This window comes from Silene latifolia, chromosome 6 (genome assembly GCF_048544455.1).
Source record: "Silene latifolia isolate original U9 population chromosome 6, ASM4854445v1, whole genome shotgun sequence".
NCBI lineage: Eukaryota > Viridiplantae > Streptophyta > Magnoliopsida > Caryophyllales > Caryophyllaceae > Silene > Silene latifolia.
In genome coordinates this window covers 138,928,773-138,954,752 of record NC_133531.1, presented here as the reverse complement: position 1 = coordinate 138,954,752, position 25,980 = coordinate 138,928,773, and the positions used below count along the sequence as shown (strand labels likewise).

The window sequence follows — 25,980 nt, the reverse complement described above, 5'->3', positions numbered from 1 at the left end:
ATATTCGATTCGAATTCGATCCGAATTTTTGGATATCTGATCCGAAAGTTAAGTTTGGATCGGATATCCTATTCGAAATCTTTGGTTTTGGTTTGGATATGGATATTAGAATGAAAATATTTGGATATCCGATCCGATCCGAAACTATAGCGTTTTAGTATAATTTCGAGAAAATACAATTTTATCTGATACAACAACTTAATTAAAGTTTAAAATATTAGAAAAATATGTAAATGGTACTTAAATTTTATGTCGAGAACATTGAAGAATATTAAAGAAAATCATCATGTAAGACGAGAAGTATGATCGTGTTTCAAACTTAATTTTAAGGTAAGTTTTAGAATATGGATATTTGATGGGTATCCGTATCGAATCCGATTATTTTGGATATCCGAACATTAGATATCCAAAACATTTGGTTTAGATATGGATATCTACTCCAAGAATTTTTAATATGGATATTCGATCCGAACTAGCACTTTGGATCGGATATCCGATCCGTGCTCTGCTCTACTCCGAGTCCCAAGAAGTGTGCTAGAGGGCGATCCCTCACTAGCACGAGTCCCTTTGATGAATGCATTATGCCTTGGTGTCGAGTAAGGGTGCCCGTCACAATCCGGAAAAAGCACCGGACCTTGACACAAAGCTCTCGTTGCTTCAATCCCAAGTTCTTCACTGATCATAACAATGCTTCGCCTCTGTATTATTGGAGAAAAATAATAGGAATATTTATAATAGTTGGGCCTCAACCATCACCTTAAGGTTTTGGTTGAGTTGGTTCATCTATCAAAAAATACATTTGATTTGGCATTACTTACTTTTTGACCAGCTGATTAACCTGCTTGGCATAATCTATCAATGTTATTCTTGATAGATTAAAGCTTGTTGCAAAGTTGATTCTCCAAATAATATAAGGTCATACATCCACAACGAATATAAATGTGGGAGGCATGGTCCAGCTTTTCCAATAGCTAATTCTAAAAGATTTAGTGGATTAAAAATGTTAATTATTTCAACAAAGTTCACATGTTGAGAAAAATGCATAAGCGTGTTTATGGCGGAGTAGTCTTAGGATGTGTAACTTTCTTAAAATGTTTCTGGGATACGCGTGTATGCTAACTACACGCACATAACAAGCTAGCGTGAAATAACTGCTTACATACCAAGAACGTGGTAGAAGTGTTACATAAATCTTCTTAGAAGGTTTTTACTTATTTTTTCGCTTTCTAGCAGTTTACGAGGAATACTTTATGCGTGTCGAACCTCTAGATCTTTAGTTTAAGATGTATTTTTAGGCTTTTAGAAAATGTATCGCTATTTTTCACTTATAATGTATCCTGCTACTAGACACGTACTATCAAATTTGCCTTTATAGGGAGTGCTAGTCAATGAAAATCGCTTCCTTGCTTTAAGCTTGATATTAGTTGTCTCTTGCTTTCAATAATCGTATTACTTACTTCTATTGCTTTCGTGCGCCGCCTTTGAGAATCGTGCCTAAGATTATCGACACACATAGAGTCACGAGAAACATGCTAGTGGACGATCCCTCACTAATAGAAGACCTTTTATTGCTTGCTTTATTGCCCAGATGTTGGGGAAGGGTGCGCGTTACGATCCGGTAAAAGTAACAGACCTTTACAAAGAGCTTCCGTTGCTTCAACCCCAAGTTCTTCATTGATCATAACAATGCTATCCACCTCTGTATTCTTGCAGAAAAACACATTTGATTTGGCATCACTTTGCTTTGCATAATCTTTCAAGGTTCTTCTTGATATATTAGGCTTGTTGCAAAATTGATTCTCCAAATAAAATAAGGTTATCACAAAGAATAAATGTAAGTGGCATGGTCCATCTATTCTAATAGTTGATTCAATAAGGTTTAAACTTTAAAGGGATTAAAAGTATTAACCATTTCAACAAAATTCACTTTCTTTTTTATAATTTTATGTCAAGAATCATACGTAAGCGTATTTGTTTGGGAGTAATTTTATGATGTATGACATTTTGAAAAGGTTTTTAGGATGCGTATGAATGAGGCAAAATTACGGCAAAAAGAACTCGTGTTGATTTGTTGGAGTACACAACTTGACGAGCTAACGTGAGTAACTGTTTACTACTCAAAATGGAATAAGATAAACTAAGGAAAAAATAAAAAAAATGTATCAACTTAGGTTTTCAATTTTTTTTTTTTTGAGAAAAGATCATTATCATTAATAAAAAGTCATACGACATCTACAACATATGCCAAGCTCAATAGGATACAAATCGATTACAACCACAGGAAATAAATTCTTGTTCAAAGAATGAAACACTGCAACAGAGTCTCTATCATCGATTCGCCGCAAAAGGCTTTCATTCATAAGAGGGTCTCCGAATCTTCCTTGACGAGTATACATTTCTTCTGACGTGATTGATTGTAGCCATGAATCGGACAAAATATGTAAAACCATATAACGATCTATAACAACGCCGATCTTCTGCTGACTTATTAGAAAACTGCAACGAAAGCTCTCAAACTGAAAGAAGGACACCACCGATAGACGGGGACAGAGCCCTCAGAAAGAGAGACGAAACAAAAATGAAAGCGGAAATTAAACAAAAACATAAAAGAAACAAAGCGGAACACAGGAGAAAAAAACGGAAGCCACCGCCTCCCTACCAACCCACAACACCGCCAGATCCAAGCACCACCCTGCCACACCACCTCAACAAACTCGTCCGATAAGACCCGAACAGCCCACATACACCACGCAGACCGAGAGAAACGGGCAGGCCCGTACGATCCAGACCGGGCGTGGGTAAGAAAGAGGAGGAGGATTAATCGGAAGAGAGTAGACGGGTTGCCGGAGAAAGGTCTTGAGAGACCCCATCCCCGGCGACATGGTAAGGGGTTGATGGGTGGCGGTGGAGGAAGGAGGAGAACGGCGGAAGCAAAAGGGGAGGATTTAGGGTTTTGTTTTTAGAGAGAAGGGGGAGAGAAAACTAGAGGGAGATTACAACTTTTTTTTATTAATCTTTTTACTTTGTGTGTATTTTTGAAATCTCTTAATTTAGGTTTTCAATTTTTTCATTGATAAGGAGCTAGTGTGCTTGTAGTAGACTTAGCAAAAGACTTGATCCGACCTAATCTAAGGTGAAACTGATAACCGATAATAATCTTATTTGTTATAACTCGAATTCAGCAGTGGTGAAACTAGGGAAGAGTTAGCAGGGGCGCTCGCTCTGGCTAGCGATAAGAAATTTCATAATTTCTAGTTAAAATTTTTCAATTTTTTTCGAGTTTCTCTTAAACTAATACTCGTTACCCTCGCTAAAATTTTTCGCTCCCGCTGGAGTTAATTCCCGACTCTGCCACGAGAACTCGACATGTGACAATCCTTGACCTAATAGGCTAATATTAATTTTACTCAACTTAATAAATGACCCGATGGAAATTTATCTTCCATAACTAATCCAAATAAGAACAAATTAACATTTGTTTATGTTTTGTTCACTTAAAACTAAAAACAATGCAGGGTAAACATATTTAATACAATATGAAATAATCAATCCAAAATTAGATACATAACATAAAGCATATGTTAATACACAAATTCTTATTATAGACGGCGCATATTCGTCTATAGCATAGACATGCCAAATATCCACCCACTTTAAACAAAATGGGCCAAATGTCACCACCTTAACGCCAAATTTCACCAGTGCCATTTCCTAAGCTACAACAGTCAAGGTAGTTTATCACATGGAAATGGTACTGCTGACATTTAACGTTAAGGTGGTGATATTTGACCCGTTTTGCTTAAAGTGAGTGGATATTTAGCCCGTCTATAGCTATAGACGGATATCCCGTCTATAATGAGACGCTTTGATGTTAATAACCTTATTCGATAGTCGTTACATATCTCAAAGCTAACCTGACTCTACTTGTAACCCGATAATGACCCAACATGAATTGCAACCTACCCAAAGGCCGAAACCGTTATTAACCCAGCAAAAACCGAATTCGCTTAGACCAAAAGTAAGATGGGCCAAGTTAGAGCATGGGCCGTTTTATACACAACAAACATATCTAACTCCATTTTTTCTTCCAAAGCTTTTTCTTCGTCTTGAATAGTTGAACCAAAGTTAATATCTCCATTTTTCAATTCTCAAAGCTTCACCCCTCTTTCAGTCTAATTCAACCTCCATTACTACAATCACTTTTCTTCAAGGTTTCTCTCTCTTTCCTTCCTTAACTTTCCTTATTAGTTTCAATTAATTAGTCTTATCATCTATAATCACGGCTTTAGCTAATTGCGCGACTTGATTTCATATTCAGCATTTATTGTCACCTCCTAAGTTCACAAATTGATTTTAGGGTTCTACAATTTGAGCTTTTTGTTCCTGTTTTCCCTGGATATACTTTTGTTACTTGTTAATTTGCGTTTTGTTTACATTTTCTATTTTAATTTTGTTAATGATTAGGGTTTGAGCATCAATTTTAGCTGTGCATTCGCTTATCCGAATGTTATTAATTTGTGCAATTAATTTTACAAAATGTTCTTCATGACCTATCGTTTTCCCTTGATGAAATTTAATAAGAGAGCGAAGTCGATTTGTTTGGTTTCTTCACTGAATTCTGCTTATTTTTACTGCTTGTTTGCTTTTGCAGTTCTTATAATAGTCGTCATGTCTTGGTGCACCATTGAATCGGATCCTGGTATGATCTTACGCTACTATGTGCGGCTTTTACTATGTATTTAGCTAGTTAGCTTACTGTTGTTGAGTATGTGAATGCATTGTTCTGCTTGGTTGTACTATGATCATGCAATTCACAATAAAAACTCGTTGGCATTGACTTGATTTTACAAATTACAACATGGTTTTTATGTCGATATCTATGATTACATTAAATTGTTTGCGTTGGTGCTATGGATTGTATTGAGGTGCTTAGTCCTTTGAGGAACTACGGTCTATTGAATTTAGGATAGCACCGTTATGAAGATGTTTTTACATTGAGGGCAATGATTTAATTCAGGAGTTATTAAACTTTGATGACGCATTTAGTATTGCTCCTCGGAAAAGCCATGCTTTTTAGGACCTATAAGTAATAATTTGACCACCTCAGTTCCTGAAACCATTTTAATTTCGCGTTACATAATCGTCGTTTTTGTCCTCGGCAGAGTTTGTACACACTCTACAGTTTACACTCCTATAAATACCCCCTCACAGGTTGAGTTGACAATTTAGAAATAACTAGTGAGATGGGAAGTGTGATCCAGTGTGCTGCCCAAGTATTTTGCCTCTTCCATATCCTTACCAGTGTTGTTTAATGCTATATCCACTGTGATGTTTTGAAAATTTTGTTTGATAATCAACTCCTCTGAACTATCTGTTGGAAGTACATGTTTTGCTTAACATTTGTGAAAAGCAATTTAGAAGATGAAAGAGAGTTGTAAAGGGAACATCTAAGCAACGCTATTTCTTTCTTTCGTGTATGTTCACTATAAATGTTGCTTTCCTTGATGGGACTTGATTGCAGCTTTATTTTTATGTTGAAACTTGAAAACATAGAGAACTTGGTTAGTGCTTGGTTTCAAGATGACCCATAATGATATTTTTTTCCTTGGGCTGATTATTAAAATGACCTGCAACTTATTATCAAATAATTTATGTTCAGGTGTCTTCACAGAACTTATACAGCAAATGCAGGTGAAGGGTGTGCAGGTATACTCATTCTTTCTTTCCCTCTCCTTAAGAGAAACATAAGTCTTGATACAGTACTATCTAGAGATTGCCATTTGCCAATACCAGAACGCTAAGACCTTCTAAGTTAACAATCTTGTCATGTTTTGGTTTGGTTATTGTTTTTATGAATACTAGGATATTATCTGTTATGAATATTAGGATGTTGTCATGTTTTGGTTTGGTGTGGGAAGTTGGAATTAACAGTCTGTTAGTAGTTACAGTGATATATGTTGGGAACAAGTGAAAAGAAAAATCAGTTATAGAATGGACATTTTGAAGGACCAGTTAAAAAGAAAATAGGAATAAAGATAGTCTACTTTCTATAGCATAATTGAGTTAGACCCGATATTATCTGTGGAGAATCACAATTGTGTGTAAGGTTGAATTTACGTATGCACAAGTACAAGATGATTCTCAAATTTTTGTGTGCATAAATGACAATGGTTTTCAACAGTTCTAATATTCACCAGGCGAGTTATTTGCACTAATGTTTAGATTCAGCTGCTGGAGTCAGGAAGTCTGTGTGTTCTTGGATACAAGATTAGAAGGTCAAAGCTACTTTTGAAAGACAGTACACGTTTTTGAACACCTTGTACCGTCGCCATAAGAGTAAAATTCATGGCTTAGAATTGTCCTTGTGAACCTACTCTTCTGGTTACTGCTTAGTTCAAACTTCAAACTCAACGTTGTTCAGCTTTGTGACTATATGCACGTGTCTTTTACAAGGAAATATAGCACCTTTTTCTGAGATTTAGGAAGAGTAATTCATGGTTGTGAGACTGGTTGTATATTTGATGCATAGTGAACATTTATTGCGCTGTTGGCAAAAACTTCTTTTAATACTCTGTTAATTTATGCGTGAGCCAGGTTGAGGAGCTTTATTCTCTGGATCTCGAAACTCTAGAGAGCTTGAGGTGAGCTGTTCTTCCCATGTATAAAATTCTACAGCTCTTGCAGTTTGTTGAGTTATATGATAAATTTATATGAACTAATGAACCACTGATCCATGTTCGGTGCATATGCTTTTCCAATTACAGGCCTGTATATGGGTTGATTTTCTTGTTTAAATGGCGGCCGGGGGAAAAAGTTGATGGTCATGTCATCAAAGAACCCAATCCCAACCTGTTTTTTGCTAGTCAGGTAAGCATGTTCACTTTAAATAAACTGATGGACAAATTGTTCAAAATTGTGTGTAATAAAACAATTAGTTTTCCACAGGTCATTAACAATGCATGTGCCACACAAGCTATTCTGTCAATTCTTCTGAATTCTCCAGATATTGATGTTGGCCCAGAACTGTCAAATCTGAGAGAGTTTACAAAGAACTTCCCATCTGAACTTAAAGGTCTAGCTATCAACAACAGTGAAGCAATCCGAACGGCGCACAATAGTTTTGCTAGACCCGAGCCCTTTGTCCCGGAAGAGCAGAAAACTGCTACCAAGGATGATGATGTTTACCATTTCATAAGCTATCTGCCCTTTGAAGGAGTTCTGTATGAGCTCGATGGCTTGAAGGAAGGCCCCATTAGCCTGGGCCCATGTTCTGGCGGACAAGGTGACACTGAATGGCTTCGAATGGTTCAACCTGTAATCCAAGACCGGATTGAGAGGTACTCGAAAAATGAGATAAGGTTCAATCTGCTGGCTGTGATAAAGAACAGGAAAGAGATGTATACTATGGAGCTGAAAGAGTACCAGAGGCGTAGAGAGCGCATCTTGCAACAGGTTATTTTATTTTGATTTTTGACTGTTTGTAGGGGGACACTCAGCAAATTTTGATGCAGACAGATTTTAAACCCAAAGTCCGGAGTACTGGCGCTCAATGACTCTACGAGCTATAACTAGTTGGTATTTGCTCTTGCAACAGGTCAATGCAGCACAAGCCGCATCAGATAACAGCAAAGTCGAAGAATTTAACAGGTCACTTGCTGAAGTAAATATCGGGATTGAGACTGCTACCGAGAAGATTGTTATGGAGGAGGAGAAGTTCAAAAAGTGGAGAACTGAAAACATTCGCAGGAAACACAACTACATTCCCTTTTTGTTCAATTTCCTGAAGCTTCTTGCAGAGAAGAAGCAATTGAAGCCATTGATAGAGAAGGCCCAGCAGAAGAAACTACCCAATTCCAGTTGAAATACTCCTGTTTCTTTCGAGGCTCAAGAGAATTCTAATGTTTTGTTGTAAGATGTGAATTACTTTTGTTTTTTTCTGCAAACTATTGGTAGTTTAATGTTCCATGATTTCACCATAGTTACTCTGTTTCGTTGAAATTATAGGACTGAATGACTGATGCTTAAATCTCGCATTGCTTAATCTTTCCGCATTAATTGATTATCTGTGGAAACTTCAGAAATTTGCAAAAGCTCGTAGTTGAGGCCATTTATTGATTCTTTCGTTGGAGTCTTAGTTAATACTGTATATAGATGAAATTGCCGGCGTATGATCGAAAAGCTGAGGCTTTTGAAACACCAGAAAGTATGTGGGAGTGAAGAGGGGCTTGAGCTAAGGCAAATGATCGCATAACAGCAGAGGTCGAGACAAGTTCAATTCTCTAAGCATTTCATGGTAGCCTTCATTATTTTAACAACTTGGTCAGTTGGTCACTTCATTTAACCTAGAAGCTATAACAATAGCTATAACAATAACCAAGTGGTGTTAGTCCAGTGGTAGTCGGGTTAAACCTTGAAACTTGTAGAAATGCAGGAGTTGAGAGGTCGCGAGTTCGACTACTAGCTAGAGCGATGATCATTTGACCCAAAAAAAAAAAAAAAAAAAAAAAAAAAAAAAAAAAAACTACGTATCCTTTTAGTTAAAACCCGATTAATCCTCTACGTTTATCATCAATTGATTTAAAAGATTTTGGTGAAAGCAAACGACCGCATTAGAGAAATGAAATAATTTACAGCAGGGACGAGGAAACATCAGGGTTCTTCTGATTGATTCCTACAATCTTACTACATTAGGAGTATGATAAAATTAAAAAAAGAAATGGAGGTGCGGGGAATCGAACCCCGTGCCTCTCGCATGCGAAGCGAGCGCTCTACCATATGAGCTACACCCCCTGATTGATATCGTTGCATGATTATTGTTATATCTTGGATAGTCTGAGGATGGCGACATCTCCCCGCGACTGCGCCTACAGCCCTATACCAGACAAGTCTTCCAAACATCCTTTTTTTGAAGGAAAAAAGCTTTTTATTAATCACGAAAATCATTATATTTGTATATGGAGTCCTCCGTTTCGGTTATTTTTTTTACCTTATTCTATTTTTGGGTTTCTTAATTTTTTACCTTTTTATTTTAGAAATGCTTTTGATGGGCATTTGATCATCTACACTCAATTTGGTCAACTTGTCATCTAATAATTGACCCTAATTGAAGGTAAACAAATGACGGGAACGGAGGAGTAGAAGAGTTAAACAAATTAACATGATCGTTCCCCATCAAATCGTCCATAATAATACCAACGAAAAACTACATATATCTAATATCTTCTCTTTAAAATGAGATATTAATTCTATCGATGGTTTAATTAGAGATCTTACCGCTAAAATCCCTCTTTTTTACGATCTAATTCCCTGTTAGGTTTGAACTAACTCTTCTTTTGGGTTTATCTAATACTTCCTCTATGCCATTAAATTGTTTATATTTTTCAAAATATGTGAGATGAATTTTTGGGTACTTTGTTAAAAATACAAATAAAAATGGAAGACCTGTTCAAAGTATTAGCCGATTAAGAGATTACTTGGTTGCAAATCATGAGAAGTTGTTTGAGAATGTCTGTTAAGAATTGAAGACGTATCTGATAGATGAACCATCTCAAGGCTCCTCCATACCATGTGCCGAAATTTCACTTCGGGAGGGAGGTCGTCCGGATTTGAACCCGTGACCTTTGGTCACAAAGGCTCTGATACCATGAAGGATGAAACATCTCAGTCAAAACCTTAAGGTGATGATTGAAGTCCATCTATTATATTTATTCCTATTAGTATCTTACAAAGAAACTGTACAAGCGTATGTTAAAAAGTAAAAACGGAGTGGACATTACAGAACTCAAACTAGAAGGGAGACATGCCCATTATGCAAGCTAAAACAAGTCTAGACTCGAGATCCGGATAACATGCCATCTCCAGTCTCCACCTCCAGGCTCCAGCATAGATCATAAAATCACTCTTAATGTGCGAAGTTCAACCCTAAACATCGAGCAACCACCATCAGTTCCTGTAGCTGCCAAATCCACCCCTAAGCCAGGGTAGTCTCTGCTGATTAAAAGCAACACCGACACGCGCATTACCCGTGTTGTTTGGGTGAGTAAAAGCTTTCATTCTCTGCTCCTTCATGTCGGCAAACAATGAATCTAGTGTTTTAGGCTTCTGATTGTTTATTGTCCCTTTCCGTAGCAAAGGACGTAGCAAAGGAGGTTGTTGATAATGTTGCGTTTGTCGCTGCTGTTGCTAAAAATAAAAGAGAACCTAAATTAGTTCCCCACAAACACTTATACGAGACAGTCTCACATGTGATACCAACTTACACCCCTATAACTAAATGAGAGAGGCAAGACTCTTAACTAAATAACCTCACCCAAATTTCTCGCCAGTACCCACGACAGTGGCAGCAGAATCGAGATTGTTTCATACTATATTTTTGGCAGCTAAGTGACTGTTTAATATCAGTCATATGACCGATACCCATCACATATCAGATATTTATGGGGACTCTTTACATACACAAAAAATCAAAAAATATCAGCATGGTAAATAAATTCCTGTGTAGCGGATATCTAATACCATGATCAAATGTTAAAACTTAAAACCAATGATCTTTCCAACTTCTTAATGCAACACCCCCATTAGAAGCATGTTAATACTCAAATGATAAAACCAAGTAAAAATCAAATACCAAGTAGAAATCTAATCATCAAATGTTTACATGAAAATATACCTTCGAAGCATTGCCACCATTGAATGCAGTCCCTTGACGTCTTTGTGGACCACCAGGCCTGAAATGTGGACCACCAGGCCTGAAATGTCGCGCAATATTCCAAGAATCAAATAACATCACGTAGAAACATTTAAAGGAAGAGAATTTACCATTATGAACATGTATTGGTTGACAAAAGACCGGCAGGGTCAAATGAAAAAAATGACTCACCGCTTGCTTCAGAACTATTTCCATAAAATTAAACAAACCCTATTTCAGCATCAGACAAGTTCAATAGCAACAAGACTCGCTTAGTGCAGTCCCCCAACTATGTAATTTTTATAAACAAGGGAATCCACGAAAAACGACTCCAACAAACAGTTCCAAGCTTGGGCAAGAAGTAGAAGGGTAAAACCCGCCATGGATCAAATAAATTTCATGTGCTCGGACTTATCCTGATTTCCGTGGACAAATTGTGAGAAAATTGCAGGTGTGACCAAGATATTAGTGCAATCAGTAGTATAAGTTCCAAAACGAGAGCAAGATCCAGCTCAACACCCACTTCAAGCTGATACCATCATGAAATAGCTTAACTACCCCCAATATACCTAAAATATATTGCACCTACTAGCTGACATCCAGCTTACAGTCTCCAAAATGTAGTAAACAGAAGTTTGGTACAATGCACCATGTTCTCCAACCATCAGTCCCATACAAACACCTCCTTGCCTAGTCCAAGAGGCACCGTCAATGTAGGTGGGTTGAAAATATGGTGGATAGACGCCTAGACAGTAACAGCCAAGTAGGAGGAGCAGCATACAAAATGGCACCAACATGTGTATGGACCGAGCTTAACAAATGAATAACTACCATGTTACATTTCCTAACAAATCCCAAACTCTGTGCATCATCTGTTCCACACAATAGATATACGGAGAGAACAGGACCCTTGAACCTTCAACTAAGATAACTGTGCCAATACAATTCCATAATTGTAGAAACATCCTCACAAGTTTCAAACCATAGAACCCAGCAACAATAAAGTGACGTGTTTAAGTGACCTGATAAATTCAAAAGCTGACTAACTGAGCAGAGCATTAGACTGTTTATAGTTCAAACAGTTGGCCCACAACATGCTATTTGGTGAAGCTCGTGAGCCAGAAATATTGGCATATTAAGTGGGTCAGGTGGAAGTGTCAAGGATAGCAGGATCACCGTTTATGGTTTACCTGCCCAGAAAACACAGTCCGATTGTACACTAATTTCACCCAGTAAATCTCAATACCATCAAATGTTAGGCTGTATACCCTATATGAATGAGCTAGACTGCCAGCTTACCACCGCCTACAGCCATATAGTAAAATACAAACATGAGGTAGAGCAACTATGTACCTTGTTTGGTTCCAATTTGCAGTGTTCCTACGGTTGACAGGCCTGTTTTGAAATTTGTAGTCAGCTGCCTTTAGGGCAGTTTCAGCTGACGAAGGATAACGGTTTCCTTGATAGCTGGACCTTTTCTGGGCAAGAGCCCCCTGAAAAAGTGAGAGAAACTGAGTTCAATATTTCACACTAGAAAATCAATAAATCCCACTTCAGAGTTCAGACACTAGGTGAATAATTTGAATTAGCTCAAGTACCATAACGAACCTGCCTACGAGTTGAAATTGAATCTGTATATTGCCTCAGCTTAAAGGACCGATCTTGGTTCCCATTAAAACTTCCACGACTTTTGTTCTGCAAGCCAGATAATTTCATAAGCAAACACAGCTCAAATTTACATACATTGATTACAATATGAAATCACAACAACAAACGATACTATGATAGTATCGGGTCTTGGACATACCGATACCCTTTGCTTCTTCTTATCATCAGCTGTCCTCGACATCTTAATAATATCATCTGTAAAAATTAGTGAATTTAAAAGTTCTGGAAAAAAAACAATTTCCTTAAAAAGCTTAAACATAGTAATCAGGTCATAGACACAGACAATTACCCAATGTCATTAACATTTTCTTATCTGTCACGACAACCGCGTCCCAAAGTGGTTTAGTAGCCATCTGCAACATAATGGTTAAATCAATGATGACGATGATGATAATGATAATCATAAAAAGATGCATTGATCGTTGAAGAAGAGAAAATGCAATTAACGGAAATTTTACACTACATCAATTCCTATCACTTCACAATTTCTTTCAAAATGGAATCTGGCAGAACCAAGGGAGCTAGCAGGGGCACTCGCCCCTCCAAATAAACAACTTGAAACTTTTAGTTTTTGATTTTCTTACTAGTTTACCATATTGCATTAGTAGTCCGTCTACCTAATAAATAATCTTGGTTTCCACCATTGTCTGGTTTACAACAAAGATATTCGAAATTTGATGCTAACTTCGACAACGGTAATTACAAAATCAATTGCCAGCTCAACCACAAATTAGCGATTATAATCATGCAGAATCAATCACTTACAGACAAAAGTCTAGTCTTTATTTACTCCATTATTTACTTGATTCAGAAAACCTAATCAAACAATAAAGTTGAACATGAATTCGGCAGCTAATCAACATTGATAACAGACAGTGAAGAAGATTAAACAGTAAGTAAATGTTAAGTGACTAAAATTAGCGACAACATAAATGAGGCGATTAAAGGTTTAATTGCAGCATTATTGACATGAAATTGAGGAAGTATGGACAAACATGCATACCAGATATCGTTAATGGAGATGCAAATCGAGTAAAAGATTGAAAAGGGTAGGACGTGCAGCAGAAAAATTGAATTGGGGATTAGGGTTACGATGTTGTATATTTCGTCGATATTTTTTGTTCAGGGTTTAAGGGTTGATGGAGGGTTTAACGGTTTCAACCTTGGTCATTATTGTTACCACCACTACACTAGTATAAGCTACAATTAGTAAGCCGGTATTTTTTGTTATTTCAATCTCGAGTTATAATAAGTAATCAAGTGTATCTTTATGACTTTGCTATTAGTCGACACAAATTCTTGTTTCAGACGGCCACTTTTCCTCGGAAACTTCAGACGGACATATGTGACTATTTTATGCTTAAATGTAACTACAATGGTACAGGTAGTGTTATAATTTATGGTAACTTGTTTTTCATAGTGGTCACATTTTGTCTGTACAATAGTTACAAAATCTCGTCTTATTATTTCAGACCAAAATGGCTTGTCTGAAGCAAAACCAACCGATTAGTCAATTGTACCTTATTACCTACCACCTTGCACAGTTGCACCAAATCGAACTTGGACAGTTCCCTGTGAAATTTGAGTTTCATTAACGTTAATCTTTCCACTTTCTGTAAAATTAAGCCAATTTTGAGAGACGAATTAAGCTGCAGTTCATTTGTAACCTAGTTTCGGACGTGGAGTGATGATCAACATTTGTAAACAAAAAAGAAAGCAAAGCCTAATTTTCTTCAACGTTAAAACCCGACTGTTCTCAATTGGCCGATCAAATAGCAGCCAAACTACATTATTCCAGAGTTTGAGCAAGAAATATTTCAACTTATTGTCGAAATTTTGTGTATATCCATCCCAGCCTAATTATGGGATCCAAATTAGCAGTAATTCAAAAAGAAATAACATAAACTTGTCGGAAACCCATGGTTTCTTCAGTTATCCCCATAGATCCACTTCTCAGTATTGCTCGTATAGGTGACCAGTTCCTCTGGCTTGAACCACAAGTTAATCTCGTCTTTCGCAGTCTCTGGTCCATCACTTCCATGGATAATGTTCCTACAAACAGAAAAGTACGATTCAGATCTATGATACATTGTACGCACTCTTGGAGAGGAGTCCAAAAATTAGTGCCTTTTATATGTTATGCAGTTCAAGGAGAAGAGAAGCAATGATACCTTCCAACAACTACAGCAAGATCTCCTCTGATCGTTCCTGGCTCCGATTTTTGTGGATCAGTGGCTCCAATAAGTTTTCTGCCGTATCTAATCACACCTTCACCTTCCCAGACCTATGGAAATGAAGTACAGTACTTAATAACAAACTGCTGGAATCATATTTGGCATGAAAGAAAAAAGCTGGTATTGTACACTAACCATTGCAATAACTGGACCGGAGCTTAAGAAATCACAGAGGCCATTGAAGAAAGGTCTCTCACTGAGGTCATGATAGTGCTTCTGTGCAAATTCCTTTGAGGGAACAACTACCTTGATCGCAACAAGTTTGAAACCTTTACGTTCAAAACGAGCTACAATTTCTGAAATCTGCATTAATAAAAAAATTATGTATTAGCCAAAACGAGCAGAGTTCTCTTGATTAAAGGAACTACGAGGATAAATTTTTAAAGAGAAAATAAGACAATCACATTACCAGTCCTCTTTGCACTCCATCAGGTTTGATAGCAATGAAAGTGCGTTCCATCTACAAAAAGTATTGTAATGAAAATTTCTGTTAGAATGCTATTAACAATGTATAGGAACATAAAAGGTAAGCGTGAAATTATTACCTCTGCAGCATGGGCCTCCTGATCCTGAAGCATGTAAACTGCATTGAGCAGGAGCAAATATTGCAACAGATCAGAGACAAGATATAACATTCTACTTCAATGACAGCTACAGCAACGAAGAAAGACACTGACAGACTATCCCCCACCCCCATACAGCCAATTTGGTGAGCGGAGTGGTGATGTCATTGAATATGTCAATTACGGAACCATAGAGAAACACCGAACTACGTTAGAATTTACCTCGAAAATTAAGATTTTGAGAAGAGACACCATTGACTGTACATTCAAGAGGCCAAAAGACACCAGGAAAAAACATGTGATTTTGAAACAGAACGATGATTTTCATTGCCAAATCTCAGTGTTAAGCGTAAAGACAAACTTTGTTTTAAAAAGATTTAAGCTTGAGGAGTTACATGGCCCTATGCCAAAACAACAGAAATGGACAACCCTACCCTTCCTGTAATCATGTTAAAGAAACAAACCATGACAATAAACCTCAAATACTAGTATATAGCTGTATGACCGAGCAATCCAGCAGACAGTAAAAACCGCTCAATTTTGAACGGAAAGAAACAAAATAGAGGGAAAAAAAGATTGGATTTCACTTGCAATTACTCAAGTCACACAAGCACAAAATCTGCATACCTGCTGCAGGCAAAGCCAAAGCAGAGGGCAGCCATGAACCAGATGCGTTTGCTCTTCCTAGTGAAGCCAAGATTTGTGATTTTCCTCTCAAAGAAACAGCAGCTGTAGCAGCTACAGCCCGCCCTTCTGCATTCACCACATTGATTGAGTTCTCATCAAATACGCCACTTCGATTGATATATAGTGATGGACAATATCAAAATCAAACAAATCAAACTAAATACACATCCTTCAAAATGCCACTTCTTTACAAATTACATATCCCCTCAATTGTCGAAACGGGTTAAGAAAACTCAGTAAGGTGATTTTTCGAAAACTCCCATCAGATTATAATCCAATTTTAACTTGTAAGAGTTGTAGATTGTTACAACCACATACACAGCAATTACAAAACTTAACTGCACAACTAATGTGACAAACAAAAAGAAGCATTGTCCGATGAATACAGTCAGGCATTAGACTGTCTTAGAATCTACTCCCTCCGTCTCGATCATTTATTTACCTTTGTAATTCTTTGTGACGGGTATTTAAATAAAAGGTAAACAAATGAATGGGGGCAAAGGGAGCAATTAAGGCACATCTAGAAATGTAGAATCAAATCAACATAAATTGCAAATGACAATCCCGAGATATATCAATCAGATGATGATAGAGCGCCACCTGGTGGTATCGAGATTTGGTACCACCCTCTCACAATACCCTTATTTTCGGTACCATCAGTGACGCCATCTCATTTTCGGTATCAGGATAACAACAAACATTAGCCACTCAAACAATAAAATAACAAGATTTTAAAAAAAAAAAAAAAAAAAAAAAAGAGAGATGGGAGAGTACCAGGGAGAAAGTGGGAGGAGGACTTGGAAGAGTTAAGTAGAGACCTGGCAAACTTTGAAGCGGATCTGTATATCTGAGTCCTCATTTTTTGGATGTTGTTTTCAGAGAAATGAGGGAGTTTGGTGAGACGACTGATGAGTAGAGCGATGATTTCAGTGCAACAGTGAGGCCTACTCTTGATGCTCTTTACTTATATATACGGCCCACCTTAATTGTCAAACGGGTCAATCGGATTAGTTTTGGTTCGGGTTCTTTCGGATCGGGTTATTTCAGTTTATCTTTTTTTTCGATTTCAGTTCGGTTCAACTCGGGTTGGATTCAATTTCCACTTTTACTCGGCTGTAGATATTTCGGGTCGGTTCAGGTTTGAGTCCGGTAAATATCGAAGCAAATAAGGTTCGAGTCGGGTCAATATCAGAGCAGATGAGATTCGAGTCGGGTCATTATCGGATCAGGTGTCAAGGGATTAAGTCTTTATTCAAAATATTGGATATAATAGGGTTTCCTCGTCTAATTTTCTCTTAGATCTCTCCTTTGTTCTCGAGGTTTATCTCACGATTTTATCGTGAGATTGGTTTTCTGCTTTGTTTTTCTTTGTTTGTTTTTGTCTTCTCTATGCAGGGTCAGGGGAATAGGATGACGCGAGGCTTTCATCGAGATGGGAAAGAACCGGTTGATGAGGGGACAGGTAGTACGGTGACGGCGTTTGAATGGGACGAAGAGGCTGAGGAGAACCCGGGGAAGGGGCGGTTACTTCTTGTCGGGAAAGTTTGGGCGTCCAAATCCATTAATGTAAAGGCGGCGATTGACTCAATGATCAAGCTATGGAATCCATCGAAACCGATGATAGGGAATGTTATCGATGCAAAGGACAATCTTTTTGTGTTTCGATTTGGCGACGAGCGTGATAAGGCTAGGGTTTTGGAGGGACAACCATGGCACTTCGACAAATTTCTTTGGTGCTTTAACGAACCAAACATGGAAGGTAAACTCACTGATGTTCCGTTATTTCACTTCCCAATATGGACGCGTGTTTACGATTTGCCCATCTTGGGTCGATCAAGCGAGACTAATTTGAGGAAAATAGGGGAGTCTTTAGGGGCGTTTATTGCTGCGGAGAATGGTCCCAATTCTGAGCTTGATAGGGTTGTTCGAATTCGAGTATTGCGTGATGTTCGCAACCCTTTGCAAACTAATGTGCCGATTAAGATGAAGGGTGGGCAGGTTATTCAGTTCGAAGTCAAATATGAGCGATTACCTCTGTATTGTTATGGCTGCGGGCATTTAGGGCACGGGGAGAAGGATTGCGAAGATGGACCGTATGAGGATGGGGAATTGAAATTTGGAGACTGGCTTAGGGCATCACCTTGGAAAGTTACCAAAACTGTACAAGACATCCCAGGGCGAGCTCGAAAGGATTTAACGACTGTTTTTGAGACCGAGGCACGGGAAACTGCTGAAAAGGACATTGCGAAGATGATAGATAAGCTTCAAGCTATTGCCATTGATTTAAAAATGAAGAAATCTAATGCTAAAGCAGAAGTGATGCGAAGTGAGGAAGGGGGTGAGGGTGGGAGGACTGAGAATGGACCGTTGGAGCTTTCTGTGGTGGGCGAAGAAATCAGTGAGGAGGGGTCTCATAAGAAGGGGTTGGTGGGGGAGGTTGTAGGGGAGAGAGGGAGCTACCAGGGGGAGGATAGGGAGCTGATGGAGATGGGTGATATGGTGACTGAAGAAAGAGAGTGCTTGGCCACGGGGCCTTCACGGAAGGAGGGTTCGATTGTGGGGGTGCAGGAGGGGGGACGGATAGGGGTGACTGGAGTTAAAAAAATGGACTATATTAGGGAGGGAGGTGGCGAGGGGAGAAGGAGAAGTATGTGTCCAGGTGACGGGGAAGAGATGGAGGGATGATGAGGAGATGGGTACTGGTGGGAAAAAGCAGAAACATATAGATGGGGACGTCTTAATATCTGAGGCGGAGGTTGAGGGAGCTCAACCCCGCTGGGCCCAATGAATCTTTTAAGCCTTAATTGTCGGGGCTTGGGCAACCTCGACGCTGTAAATAATCTTAGGGCCCTGGTGCGGAGGGAGGCTCCGGCCATGATTTTTCTGTGTGAGACGAAGCTTTGTGGACGAGACATGAGAAAGGTGAGGGAGAAATTAGACGGGTATTTTGGTATTGAAGTGGATAGTATGGGAAGATCGGGTGGCCTTGCTTTCATGTGGAAAAAGGAGATCGACTGCACCTTTAAGTCGGCCTCTGTACACCACATTGACCTAGTTGTACGTGAAGGGGAAAGAGAGTGGAGGGCTACGTGTTTTTATGGGTGGCCTGTGGTTGGAGATAGACATTTATCGTGGACTCTTCTACGTGTTCTCTATGGGCAATCGGATCTACCCTGGGTGTGTATTGGAGATTTTAACGAGATCCTTTTTTCCACTGAGATGAAGGGCGGGAGTAGAGCGCAATGGCAAATGAACAATTTCCAAGCAGCTGTGGACGAGTGTGGTCTGAGGGATATAGCCTGGGAGGGATATCAGTTTACTTGGGATAATGGCCAGGGGGGAGAAGCTAATAGGCAATGTATGTTGGATAGAGCTATGTGCACGAATTCGTGGCTCGATATCTTCCCATATGCGAAAACAGTTCACTTGGACCGCGAATGGTCTGATCATGCTCCAATTAAACTTATGTTGGACAAAAGGGTGATGGGGGCCGAACCAAAGAGAGGTTTTAAATTTGAGCAGGCTTGGTTGGGGGAGGAAGGGTGTGAGGAGGCGGTATGGCGCGGGGTTAGTAAGGGAAATGGGGGGCTTGGTGAGGTGCTGAAACAGTGTGCCCGGGAGTTACAATCGTGGAAGAAGAATGGTATTCGTAAAATTGGATACTTGGTGGAGCGGAAATGTAAACAATTGAATCGGCTTAATGAAGGAGACCGATCAGAAATGGATGTGCGAAAGAGGAAAAAGTTAGTTGCCGAAATAGCCACACTACGAAGACAGGAAGAGCAGTACTGGCGACAACGATCGAGGGCCCTTTGGTTGCAAGACGGGGATCGAAATACAAAGTTCTTCCATGCCAGAGCTGGGGAAAGGAAAAGAAAGAACCATATAGGTATGCTGGTTGATGATAGTGGAGTGCACCGTGTGGGACATGAGGAGATTGCGCGGGTTACTACTGATTACTTCCGAGATCTGTTCACGTCCGCGCAGCCCCAGAATTTTGATGACGTGTTGATAGGCATGGAAAACCGAGTTCTGGACCGAATGAATTTGGTCTTGGAGGCTGAATACCGAGAAGAAGAAATTATGGAAGCCCTTAATCAGATGCACCCGCTTAAAGCACCGGGTCCAGACGGTATGAATGGTCTCTTTTTTCAATCTTTCTGGCAGTTAATCGGTAAAGATGTTGTGGGCACTGTGCTTGGAATTCTTCGTGGCGATTTATCTCCGGCGGATTTTAATAAAACGAATATTGTCTTAATTCTGAAGAAGAAGGCGCCGGATAAGATAAGGGATTTTAGGCCGATAAGCCTATGTAATGTGGTGTATAAACTGGTCTCAGAAGTGTTGGCGAACAGATTGAAAGTTTTTCTCCCCGAAGTGGTGTCCGAAAATCAGAGTGCTTTTACTCCAGGCCGTCTAATTACTGATAATGTCTTGGTCGCTTTCGAGATGTTTCACCATCTCAAAAATGCGAGGCAGCTAGATGGTTTTATGGCAATAAAATTGGATATGGCGAAAGCTTATGACAGAGTGGAGTGGAGTTTTCTGAGACGGGTTTTGGAGGTGATGAATTTCGATCAGGGATGGGTTAATCGAGTGATGGCTTGCATGTCCTCGGTGTCGTTCTCGGTGCTTATTAATGGGGTTCAGACGGAAGAATTTAAACCGGGAAGGGGGCTAAGACAGGGAGATCCGTTATCGCCATATCTATTTATCCTTTGTGCTGAGGCGCTTTCTAACTTGTTGAGACGGGCTGTCGCTGACGAGGCTCTGCATGGTCTTAAGATTTCGCAAAATGCCCCTGCTATTTCCCATCTATTTTTTGCGGATGACAGTATCTTGTTTGTGAGAGCGAACGAAGGGGAAGCTAACACAGTGAATGCTATCCTTCGAAAATATGAAGCGGCTTCCGGACAGCTTGTGAGCCTTGATAAGACAACGGTATCCTTTAGTAAGGGTGTTTCAGGGGATGTGCGAGATCGTGTGGTTGGTCGATTGGGGGTGCGTGAAGTGGAGGTCCAAGAGAGATATTTAGGCCTTCCTAAATCCTACTGTTGTTGGAAGGTCTAAAAGAGTGCTTACCAACATTATTCGGGACAAGTTGTGTAAAAGATTAAATGGATGGCGTGGGAAGATATTGTCGAGGGCTGGTAGAGAGGTTCTTATAAAGGAAGTGGTCAATTCACTCCCTACCTATGTGATGAGTGTGTTCAAAATTCCCGCGTCGTTCTGCAACGAACTCCGATCGATGGTGTCACGGTTTTGGTGGGGTCATGGCGAGGGGAGTAGAGGCATTGGTTGGATATCGTGGAAAAATTTGTGTCGACCCAAATCTGATGGAGGTCTCGGGTTTCGGGATTTTGAGGTGTTTAATGATGCTCTTTTAGCGAAGCAAGCATGGCGTCTCGTTACTGAACCAAACTGCTTATGGGCTCGGTTGATGAAAGCAAAATACTACCCATCGACGGACTTTATGGCGGCTGGATTAGGTGCTAGACCAAGCTTTACTTGGCGTGGTATTGTTGGGGCTCGTGCCACGTTGGAGCGGGGTTTGAGAAGGAGGATTGGGAATGGACAAGACACGCTCATATGGGGGCAGCCGTGGGTTTGTGGGAATAATAGGGGAATGGTCATCTCGCCATGTCAACCGGGGCTTGAGGGGATGAAGGTGGCGGATCTCATGCAGCCAGGGGGTGGGGGATGGAACGTGGATATGATACACCAACTGTTCTTGCCATTTGAAGCGCAACGAATTCTCAATATCCGGGTGAGTCCGCATTTACCAAGTGATGATTGGTTTTGGTGCCTTGAGAAAAATGGTGAGTATTCGGTAAAGACAGCTTATGCTTGTTTGATAGAAGACCGTAATAATGCTGGGGGGCCGTCGAGTTGGGAGAGGGAAAGGTGGATTTGGAACCGGTTATGGAAAGTCTCGGTGTGGCCTCGCGTCAAAATTTTCTTCTGGCAGCTGTGTAGCGGAGCTCTTGCAACATTGGAAAACATAGCCACTCGAGTTCGAGGTGAGTTCCCTTCGACTTGTTATTTATGTTCTTACTTTTCTGAGTCAAGTTTACACTTGTTTCGAGACTGCAGTGTAGCACGATGGGTGTGGAAGGAGGTTGGGTTAAATTGGGATGATGGAGGGTGCGGAGGAGGGGAGGTGCGGGATTGGATTGAGTACGTGTGGAATGAGATGGATAGAATGGATTATGGGAAATTTATGGTGGGATGTTGGGCTCTATGGGAGTTTCGAAACAAAGTGGCTTTTGAGGGAGCTTTAATTGAGCCGGCTAGAATTGTTCAGCGGGTTTGGGATGTGCTGAATGAAGGGGTCGAGGGCATCATTTGCAAGAAAGCGCCACGGGCTGCAGGGGTTAAGGAGAGCGGAAATGGAGGATGGAGACCGGCACCGGAAGGATGGGTTAAGATAAATGTTGATGCGGGGGCAAAGGAGGGCATGGGTGTGAGCACAGGGGTGGTATGCCGTGGGGGGCAAGGGGAAGTAATATGGGGTATCACCTTAGCACGTGATGTTGAATGGGAGCCCCGGTATGCAGAAGCAATTGCGGTCTTAGACGGATTACAGGAGGCGCGAGAATGGGGGCATCGGAAGGTGATTTTGGAAAGTGACTGTTTGCAAGTGGTCGAGGCGCTCCAAGAAGGAAGCAAGGGTCGTAATGATTTTTATTTAGCTTTAGATGATATTCTTTCGCTTTGTATTGATTTTGAGTCGGTTGTGTGGTCTCATACGGGTCGGGTTAACAACACGGTTGCTCATGAGTTAGCTCATGTAGTTCCTAGAGTAGTCGGTAAAACTTGTTGGTCATCTGAGTTGCCAGAGGCAGCTAGTACTGCGGCTTTGTTTGATTTATCTTTAATGCATTAATACCCTTCGGGGTGTTTTCCTCAAAAAAAAAAAAATATTGGATATAATACAAATAATATTTTTTAAAAAGCAATATATAATGTTTTTTTGTATAATTATGATGTAATATTGACTCATTGACGTTAAATGGGTAACACTCATGTACTAAAAGACACCTTAGAAGTGACGCCTAGGTACATTCGGGTCATTTCGGGTTTCAAAGTTGGGTTTCAGTCACCAATATACGGGTTAAAATCGATTCGGGTATATATTGGTTCGGATTAAAACAATTCGGATTGAAACAGTTCAAGTTCATTCGATCTTGGGTCTATTTCGAGTATTACAAATTCGGTTCGATTTCGAATCAATTCAGGTTTCAGGGTGACGTTCAGTTATACTTTTCGGATGTACGGTCAGGTGTCGATTCATGTATTTTCGATCGGTTTTTTGGGTTCAGTATAATTTTGTCAGGTCTATATAGTTGCTTGGCTCACTTACCAACTACCTTTCCTTGCTTTTCATGAGTAGATCTCTGGTCGGGTGTATATCGGTTTAGTTTGAGTCGACTCACTTTAGATTTAATAGGACTCGGATTAGACCAGTTTAGATCATTTTTGAGGTGTTATTATCATGTTTTGTATGGATAATGGACAGTTTATAACAAAAAAACAATCCGGGTTGGGTGCGGTCAATTCAGTAAGGGTCAAACATATGTCTTTAGTTCGAGTGTCAATTTTATCAAGTCTACTCATTGAGTAACATACACCGTTTATAAATTTTTGACACGTTTTTTAAGTTTAATCAAATGTATCCTTGTTAAAAAAAGAAAAGTAGTTTGATATTGAAGACAATTACTGAGATTTAGGACAGGGGCTTCTGCTAGTCTAAATTGACAGCAGCTTCTGGGCATTCTGCTCCGTCTAAATGGAGCTGTCGTCAATAGAGGCATATACAGCGCTGAATATGAAATTGTATCCAAATTTTCGTATGCCAAACTGTTGCATTATTGATTCTACCAATTACTTAAAACTCAATTTCCAAGCAACAATCAAAATCATACCAAAATTCATGGAATTTAACTTCTCCCTGCATAAGTTTCAGGCCCCAATTACTAAAATCGACTTTTGTTTGCTCCTCCGGTTCTCCTCCACTTATGACAAGCAGAAGCTGCTGTCCTAGAAAACTGTTTCGTCGAAAAATTGAAGACTGTCAGTGACAGCGACTTTGACAAAAACAAGGAAAAAAAATTTAAAAAGATGACGTGGATCCATTAATTGTAATCATTTTGAAATGACCACTATTTCATTAAATAGTTTTGTAAATAACACTTGAATGGCAAAAAATTCTCGTTTTCTTCCCTTGCATTCTACAACAAATCTTTGATTTTATTATGCTTCGAGAAGCTTTTCACTATTAATCAAGAAAGAAATAACAATTGTTCAAATGACACCAACTGAGAATAATATTGCTAAAAACTTGTAGAATACCGAGTATGAAGTAACTGCTTGTTATATTGTTTTGACATTGATAAGCAACGAGACAGGAAATACGCCATTCATTCAGCGCGGTTCTAACAAATTAAACTCACTGTGGCATACGGAGAAGTAATTAAGCATCTCGTGTCTAACAGCGTATAAACGAGACAGATGCCAATGGTCGACCATAGAAGATTAGTTTTCAAACACGTGTTGTGTCCGAACCCGTCTCTCTGATAATGGAAATAAACTCTCCACATACTCAAAATATAAGCATCGGTTAGATGTCATGTTTTTGAATGTGTCAGTTGTTGGATTATAAACGCAATGCACCAACTTTATAGGTTGACCAGTTTGATGGTTTAGTGAAACCACCATATTTCCATCAATTCTAAATGCTTTGAATTGTATGCGATCAAACTCGAGAAATGGTCTGGATGTGAACACCATTTAAATAAGCTTACCCAAGGAGTAAGGGCCTTGAATTCTCGAGTGGCTGGATTCCACAAGCCAAGGTCCTGATACTTTGGCCAAAGGATGCAAATTACGCCTTTCACAGTGCATACTACAATAGCATCTCGAAATATATTAGGGGTATTCGTGAAACAAGGAGCACTATCGACAATTAGATTAGGAGTCAAATCGAGAGGATCGTCTCCTGTGTGTTTAGTGAGAAGGGACACCTTCAAGTCGTAAGATGAGTTATCAGTTTGGAATCCCTCACACAGAAAGGAGTCGTCCCCATCTGCTTCGCATATGGAATAATGAAGACGGTGATGTCTGTCGATGAAGTTAACGTCGTCAATGAGGGAACACCACCATTTGCAGACACATCTCAACCGAACTAAGTTTCTTGCTGCTACTCTTGATAGGATATCTATTAAAATATCCTCTGGAAGGATCCCGTGATCCCCAAACATCGATTTAAAGAATTGGAAAGGCAGTAGACATATGGAGAATTTGTGTGTATTCAATTGATTTACAACCAATACAATGAGATCATATATATACATTACATTTCCTACAGACTTTCCTAATTACAGTAGGCTAATATGGAAACTAGAATATGTATACAATAATATTATCCAAGATATGATACCGGAGAATTATTACACGATATTATTACGATTACGATATCGTATAATATCGGCTTATACCCCTCAAGTTGGAGCGATGGGTAAACCAATGCCTAACTTCCCTTGCAAAAACTGAAACACTCCTCCACTAAGAGCTTTAGTAAATAAGTCCGCTATCTGCTCCTTACTCGGCACATGGGACGTAGATATAGTCCGATCAAGCAAATATCTATATAAAACTATTAAAACTATAAAACAAAGGGTTTTTCTAAATGTGCTCTAAGGGCACATGTTAATAACCTTAATATGGTAAGATTGACAACATATTCTCATGAGATATTCAAATATAAACTTATTGTTACCATAATTAGTGAGAATATATTGTTAATCTTACCATATTAAGGTTATTAACATGTGCCCTTAGGGCACATTTTAGAAAAACCCTAAAACAAAAACCACTAAATACCTTATTAGACACGTGTCAACCTATGCTTTCTCAATTTCCCGCCTAACGACAAGCAGCGACTCCGTATTAAAAAAAAAAAACCCTAAACAATTCCATACGTATTTTACACACATCGTACTCTTAGCCGTCATTCTGCACCTTCTAAGTTCTATCTCATCTCAAATTTCTAATTGCTCTCATGGCAATCTTTCTTTTAATAAAATTTTAAATTCTTTTCATATTGATTCCTTATTACGGAGTATTTTGTAGTTTTATGTAC

General features: G+C 39.4%; 4 protein-coding genes and 1 non-coding gene across 7 annotated transcripts; 1 reads left to right on the top strand and 4 right to left on the bottom strand.

Moving 5' to 3' along the window:
- The first annotated feature begins 4,083 nt into the window (after positions 1–4,083).
- Positions 4,084–8,116, top strand: LOC141587408 (ubiquitin carboxyl-terminal hydrolase 2). The gene is made up of 7 exons (XM_074408893.1): positions 4,084–4,211; positions 4,652–4,699; positions 5,660–5,706; positions 6,595–6,641; positions 6,765–6,867; positions 6,946–7,452; positions 7,595–8,116. The coding sequence occupies exons 2-7, from the start codon at positions 4,669–4,671 to the stop codon at positions 7,859–7,861; spliced, it is 1,002 nt and encodes a 333-aa protein (XP_074264994.1). The 5' UTR covers positions 4,084–4,211; positions 4,652–4,668; the 3' UTR covers positions 7,862–8,116.
- Positions 8,117–8,717: 601 nt separating this feature from the next.
- On the bottom strand, positions 8,718–8,790 carry TRNAA-CGC (transfer RNA alanine (anticodon CGC)). Its single transcript has one exon. It is a non-coding gene; the product is annotated as a tRNA-Ala (tRNA).
- An 875-nt stretch (positions 8,791–9,665) lies between these two features.
- LOC141587407 (uncharacterized) lies at positions 9,666–13,544 on the bottom strand. 3 transcript variants are annotated; one of them, XM_074408889.1, is made up of 7 exons: positions 13,359–13,544; positions 12,645–12,708; positions 12,495–12,550; positions 12,296–12,382; positions 12,041–12,180; positions 10,670–10,727; positions 9,666–10,182 (listed from the first exon to the last, which is right to left on the bottom strand). In XM_074408889.1, exons 2-7 carry the CDS (start codon positions 12,706–12,708, stop codon positions 9,943–9,945), a joined length of 645 nt encoding a protein of 214 aa, XP_074264990.1. In that variant the 5' UTR covers positions 13,359–13,544; the 3' UTR covers positions 9,666–9,942. The 3 variants fall into 3 exon arrangements, with proteins under 3 accessions (XP_074264990.1, XP_074264991.1, XP_074264992.1); XM_074408890.1 differs by having other exon boundaries at positions 9,666–10,176; positions 13,359–13,479; XM_074408891.1 differs by having other exon boundaries at positions 9,666–10,173; positions 13,359–13,479.
- A 523-nt stretch (positions 13,545–14,067) lies between these two features.
- LOC141587406 (nucleoside diphosphate kinase 4, chloroplastic-like) lies at positions 14,068–16,786 on the bottom strand. The gene is made up of 7 exons (XM_074408888.1): positions 16,614–16,786; positions 15,780–15,905; positions 15,135–15,172; positions 14,999–15,049; positions 14,725–14,892; positions 14,527–14,639; positions 14,068–14,407 (listed from the first exon to the last, which is right to left on the bottom strand). Exons 1-7 carry the CDS (start codon positions 16,696–16,698, stop codon positions 14,284–14,286), a joined length of 705 nt encoding a protein of 234 aa, XP_074264989.1. The 5' UTR covers positions 16,699–16,786; the 3' UTR covers positions 14,068–14,283.
- A 6,797-nt stretch (positions 16,787–23,583) lies between these two features.
- Positions 23,584–25,099, bottom strand: LOC141588808 (putative F-box protein At3g16210). Its single transcript, XM_074410232.1, has 2 exons — positions 24,644–25,099; positions 23,584–23,634 (listed from the first exon to the last, which is right to left on the bottom strand). The coding sequence occupies exons 1-2, from the start codon at positions 25,097–25,099 to the stop codon at positions 23,584–23,586; spliced, it is 507 nt and encodes a 168-aa protein (XP_074266333.1).
- Between the last annotated feature and the right edge of the window lie 881 nt (positions 25,100–25,980).

What these genes read in the sequence shown, in the direction of transcription:
- LOC141587406 (XM_074408888.1), bottom strand. Translation starts at nt 16,698, where the DNA reads ATGAGGACTCAGATATACAGATCCGCTTCAAAGTTTGCCAGGTCTCTA. An exon ending in AGGAGGCCCATGCTGCAGAG is followed by an intron (nt 15,050 to 15,134) that starts GTAATAATTTCA and finishes TACTTTTTGTAG; the next exon opens with ATGGAACGCACTTTCATTGC. An exon ending in ATGGAGTGCAAAGAGGACTG is followed by an intron (nt 14,893 to 14,998) that starts GTAATGTGATTG and finishes TTATTAATGCAG; the next exon opens with ATTTCAGAAATTGTAGCTCG.
- LOC141588808 (XM_074410232.1), bottom strand. Translation starts at nt 25,099, where the DNA reads ATGTTTGGGGATCACGGGATCCTTCCAGAGGATATTTTAATAGATATC. An exon ending in TCAAGGCCCTTACTCCTTGG is followed by an intron (nt 23,635 to 24,643) that starts GTAAGCTTATTT and finishes TATTGACGACAG; the next exon opens with CTCCATTTAGACGGAGCAGA.
- LOC141587408 (XM_074408893.1), top strand. Translation starts at nt 4,669, where the DNA reads ATGTCTTGGTGCACCATTGAATCGGATCCTG. An exon ending in TGCAGGTGAAGGGTGTGCAG is followed by an intron (nt 5,707 to 6,594) that starts GTATACTCATTC and finishes TGCGTGAGCCAG; the next exon opens with GTTGAGGAGCTTTATTCTCT. An exon ending in GAGAGCGCATCTTGCAACAG is followed by an intron (nt 7,453 to 7,594) that starts GTTATTTTATTT and finishes CTCTTGCAACAG; the next exon opens with GTCAATGCAGCACAAGCCGC.
- LOC141587407 (XM_074408889.1), bottom strand. Translation starts at nt 12,708, where the DNA reads ATGGCTACTAAACCACTTTGGGACGCGGTTGTCGTGACAGATAAGAAA. An exon ending in GAAAATGTTAATGACATTGG is followed by an intron (nt 12,551 to 12,644) that starts GTAATTGTCTGT and finishes TAATTTTTACAG; the next exon opens with ATGATATTATTAAGATGTCG. An exon ending in ATGGTGGCAATGCTTCGAAG is followed by an intron (nt 10,183 to 10,669) that starts GTATATTTTCAT and finishes TTTTATTTTTAG; the next exon opens with CAACAGCAGCGACAAACGCA.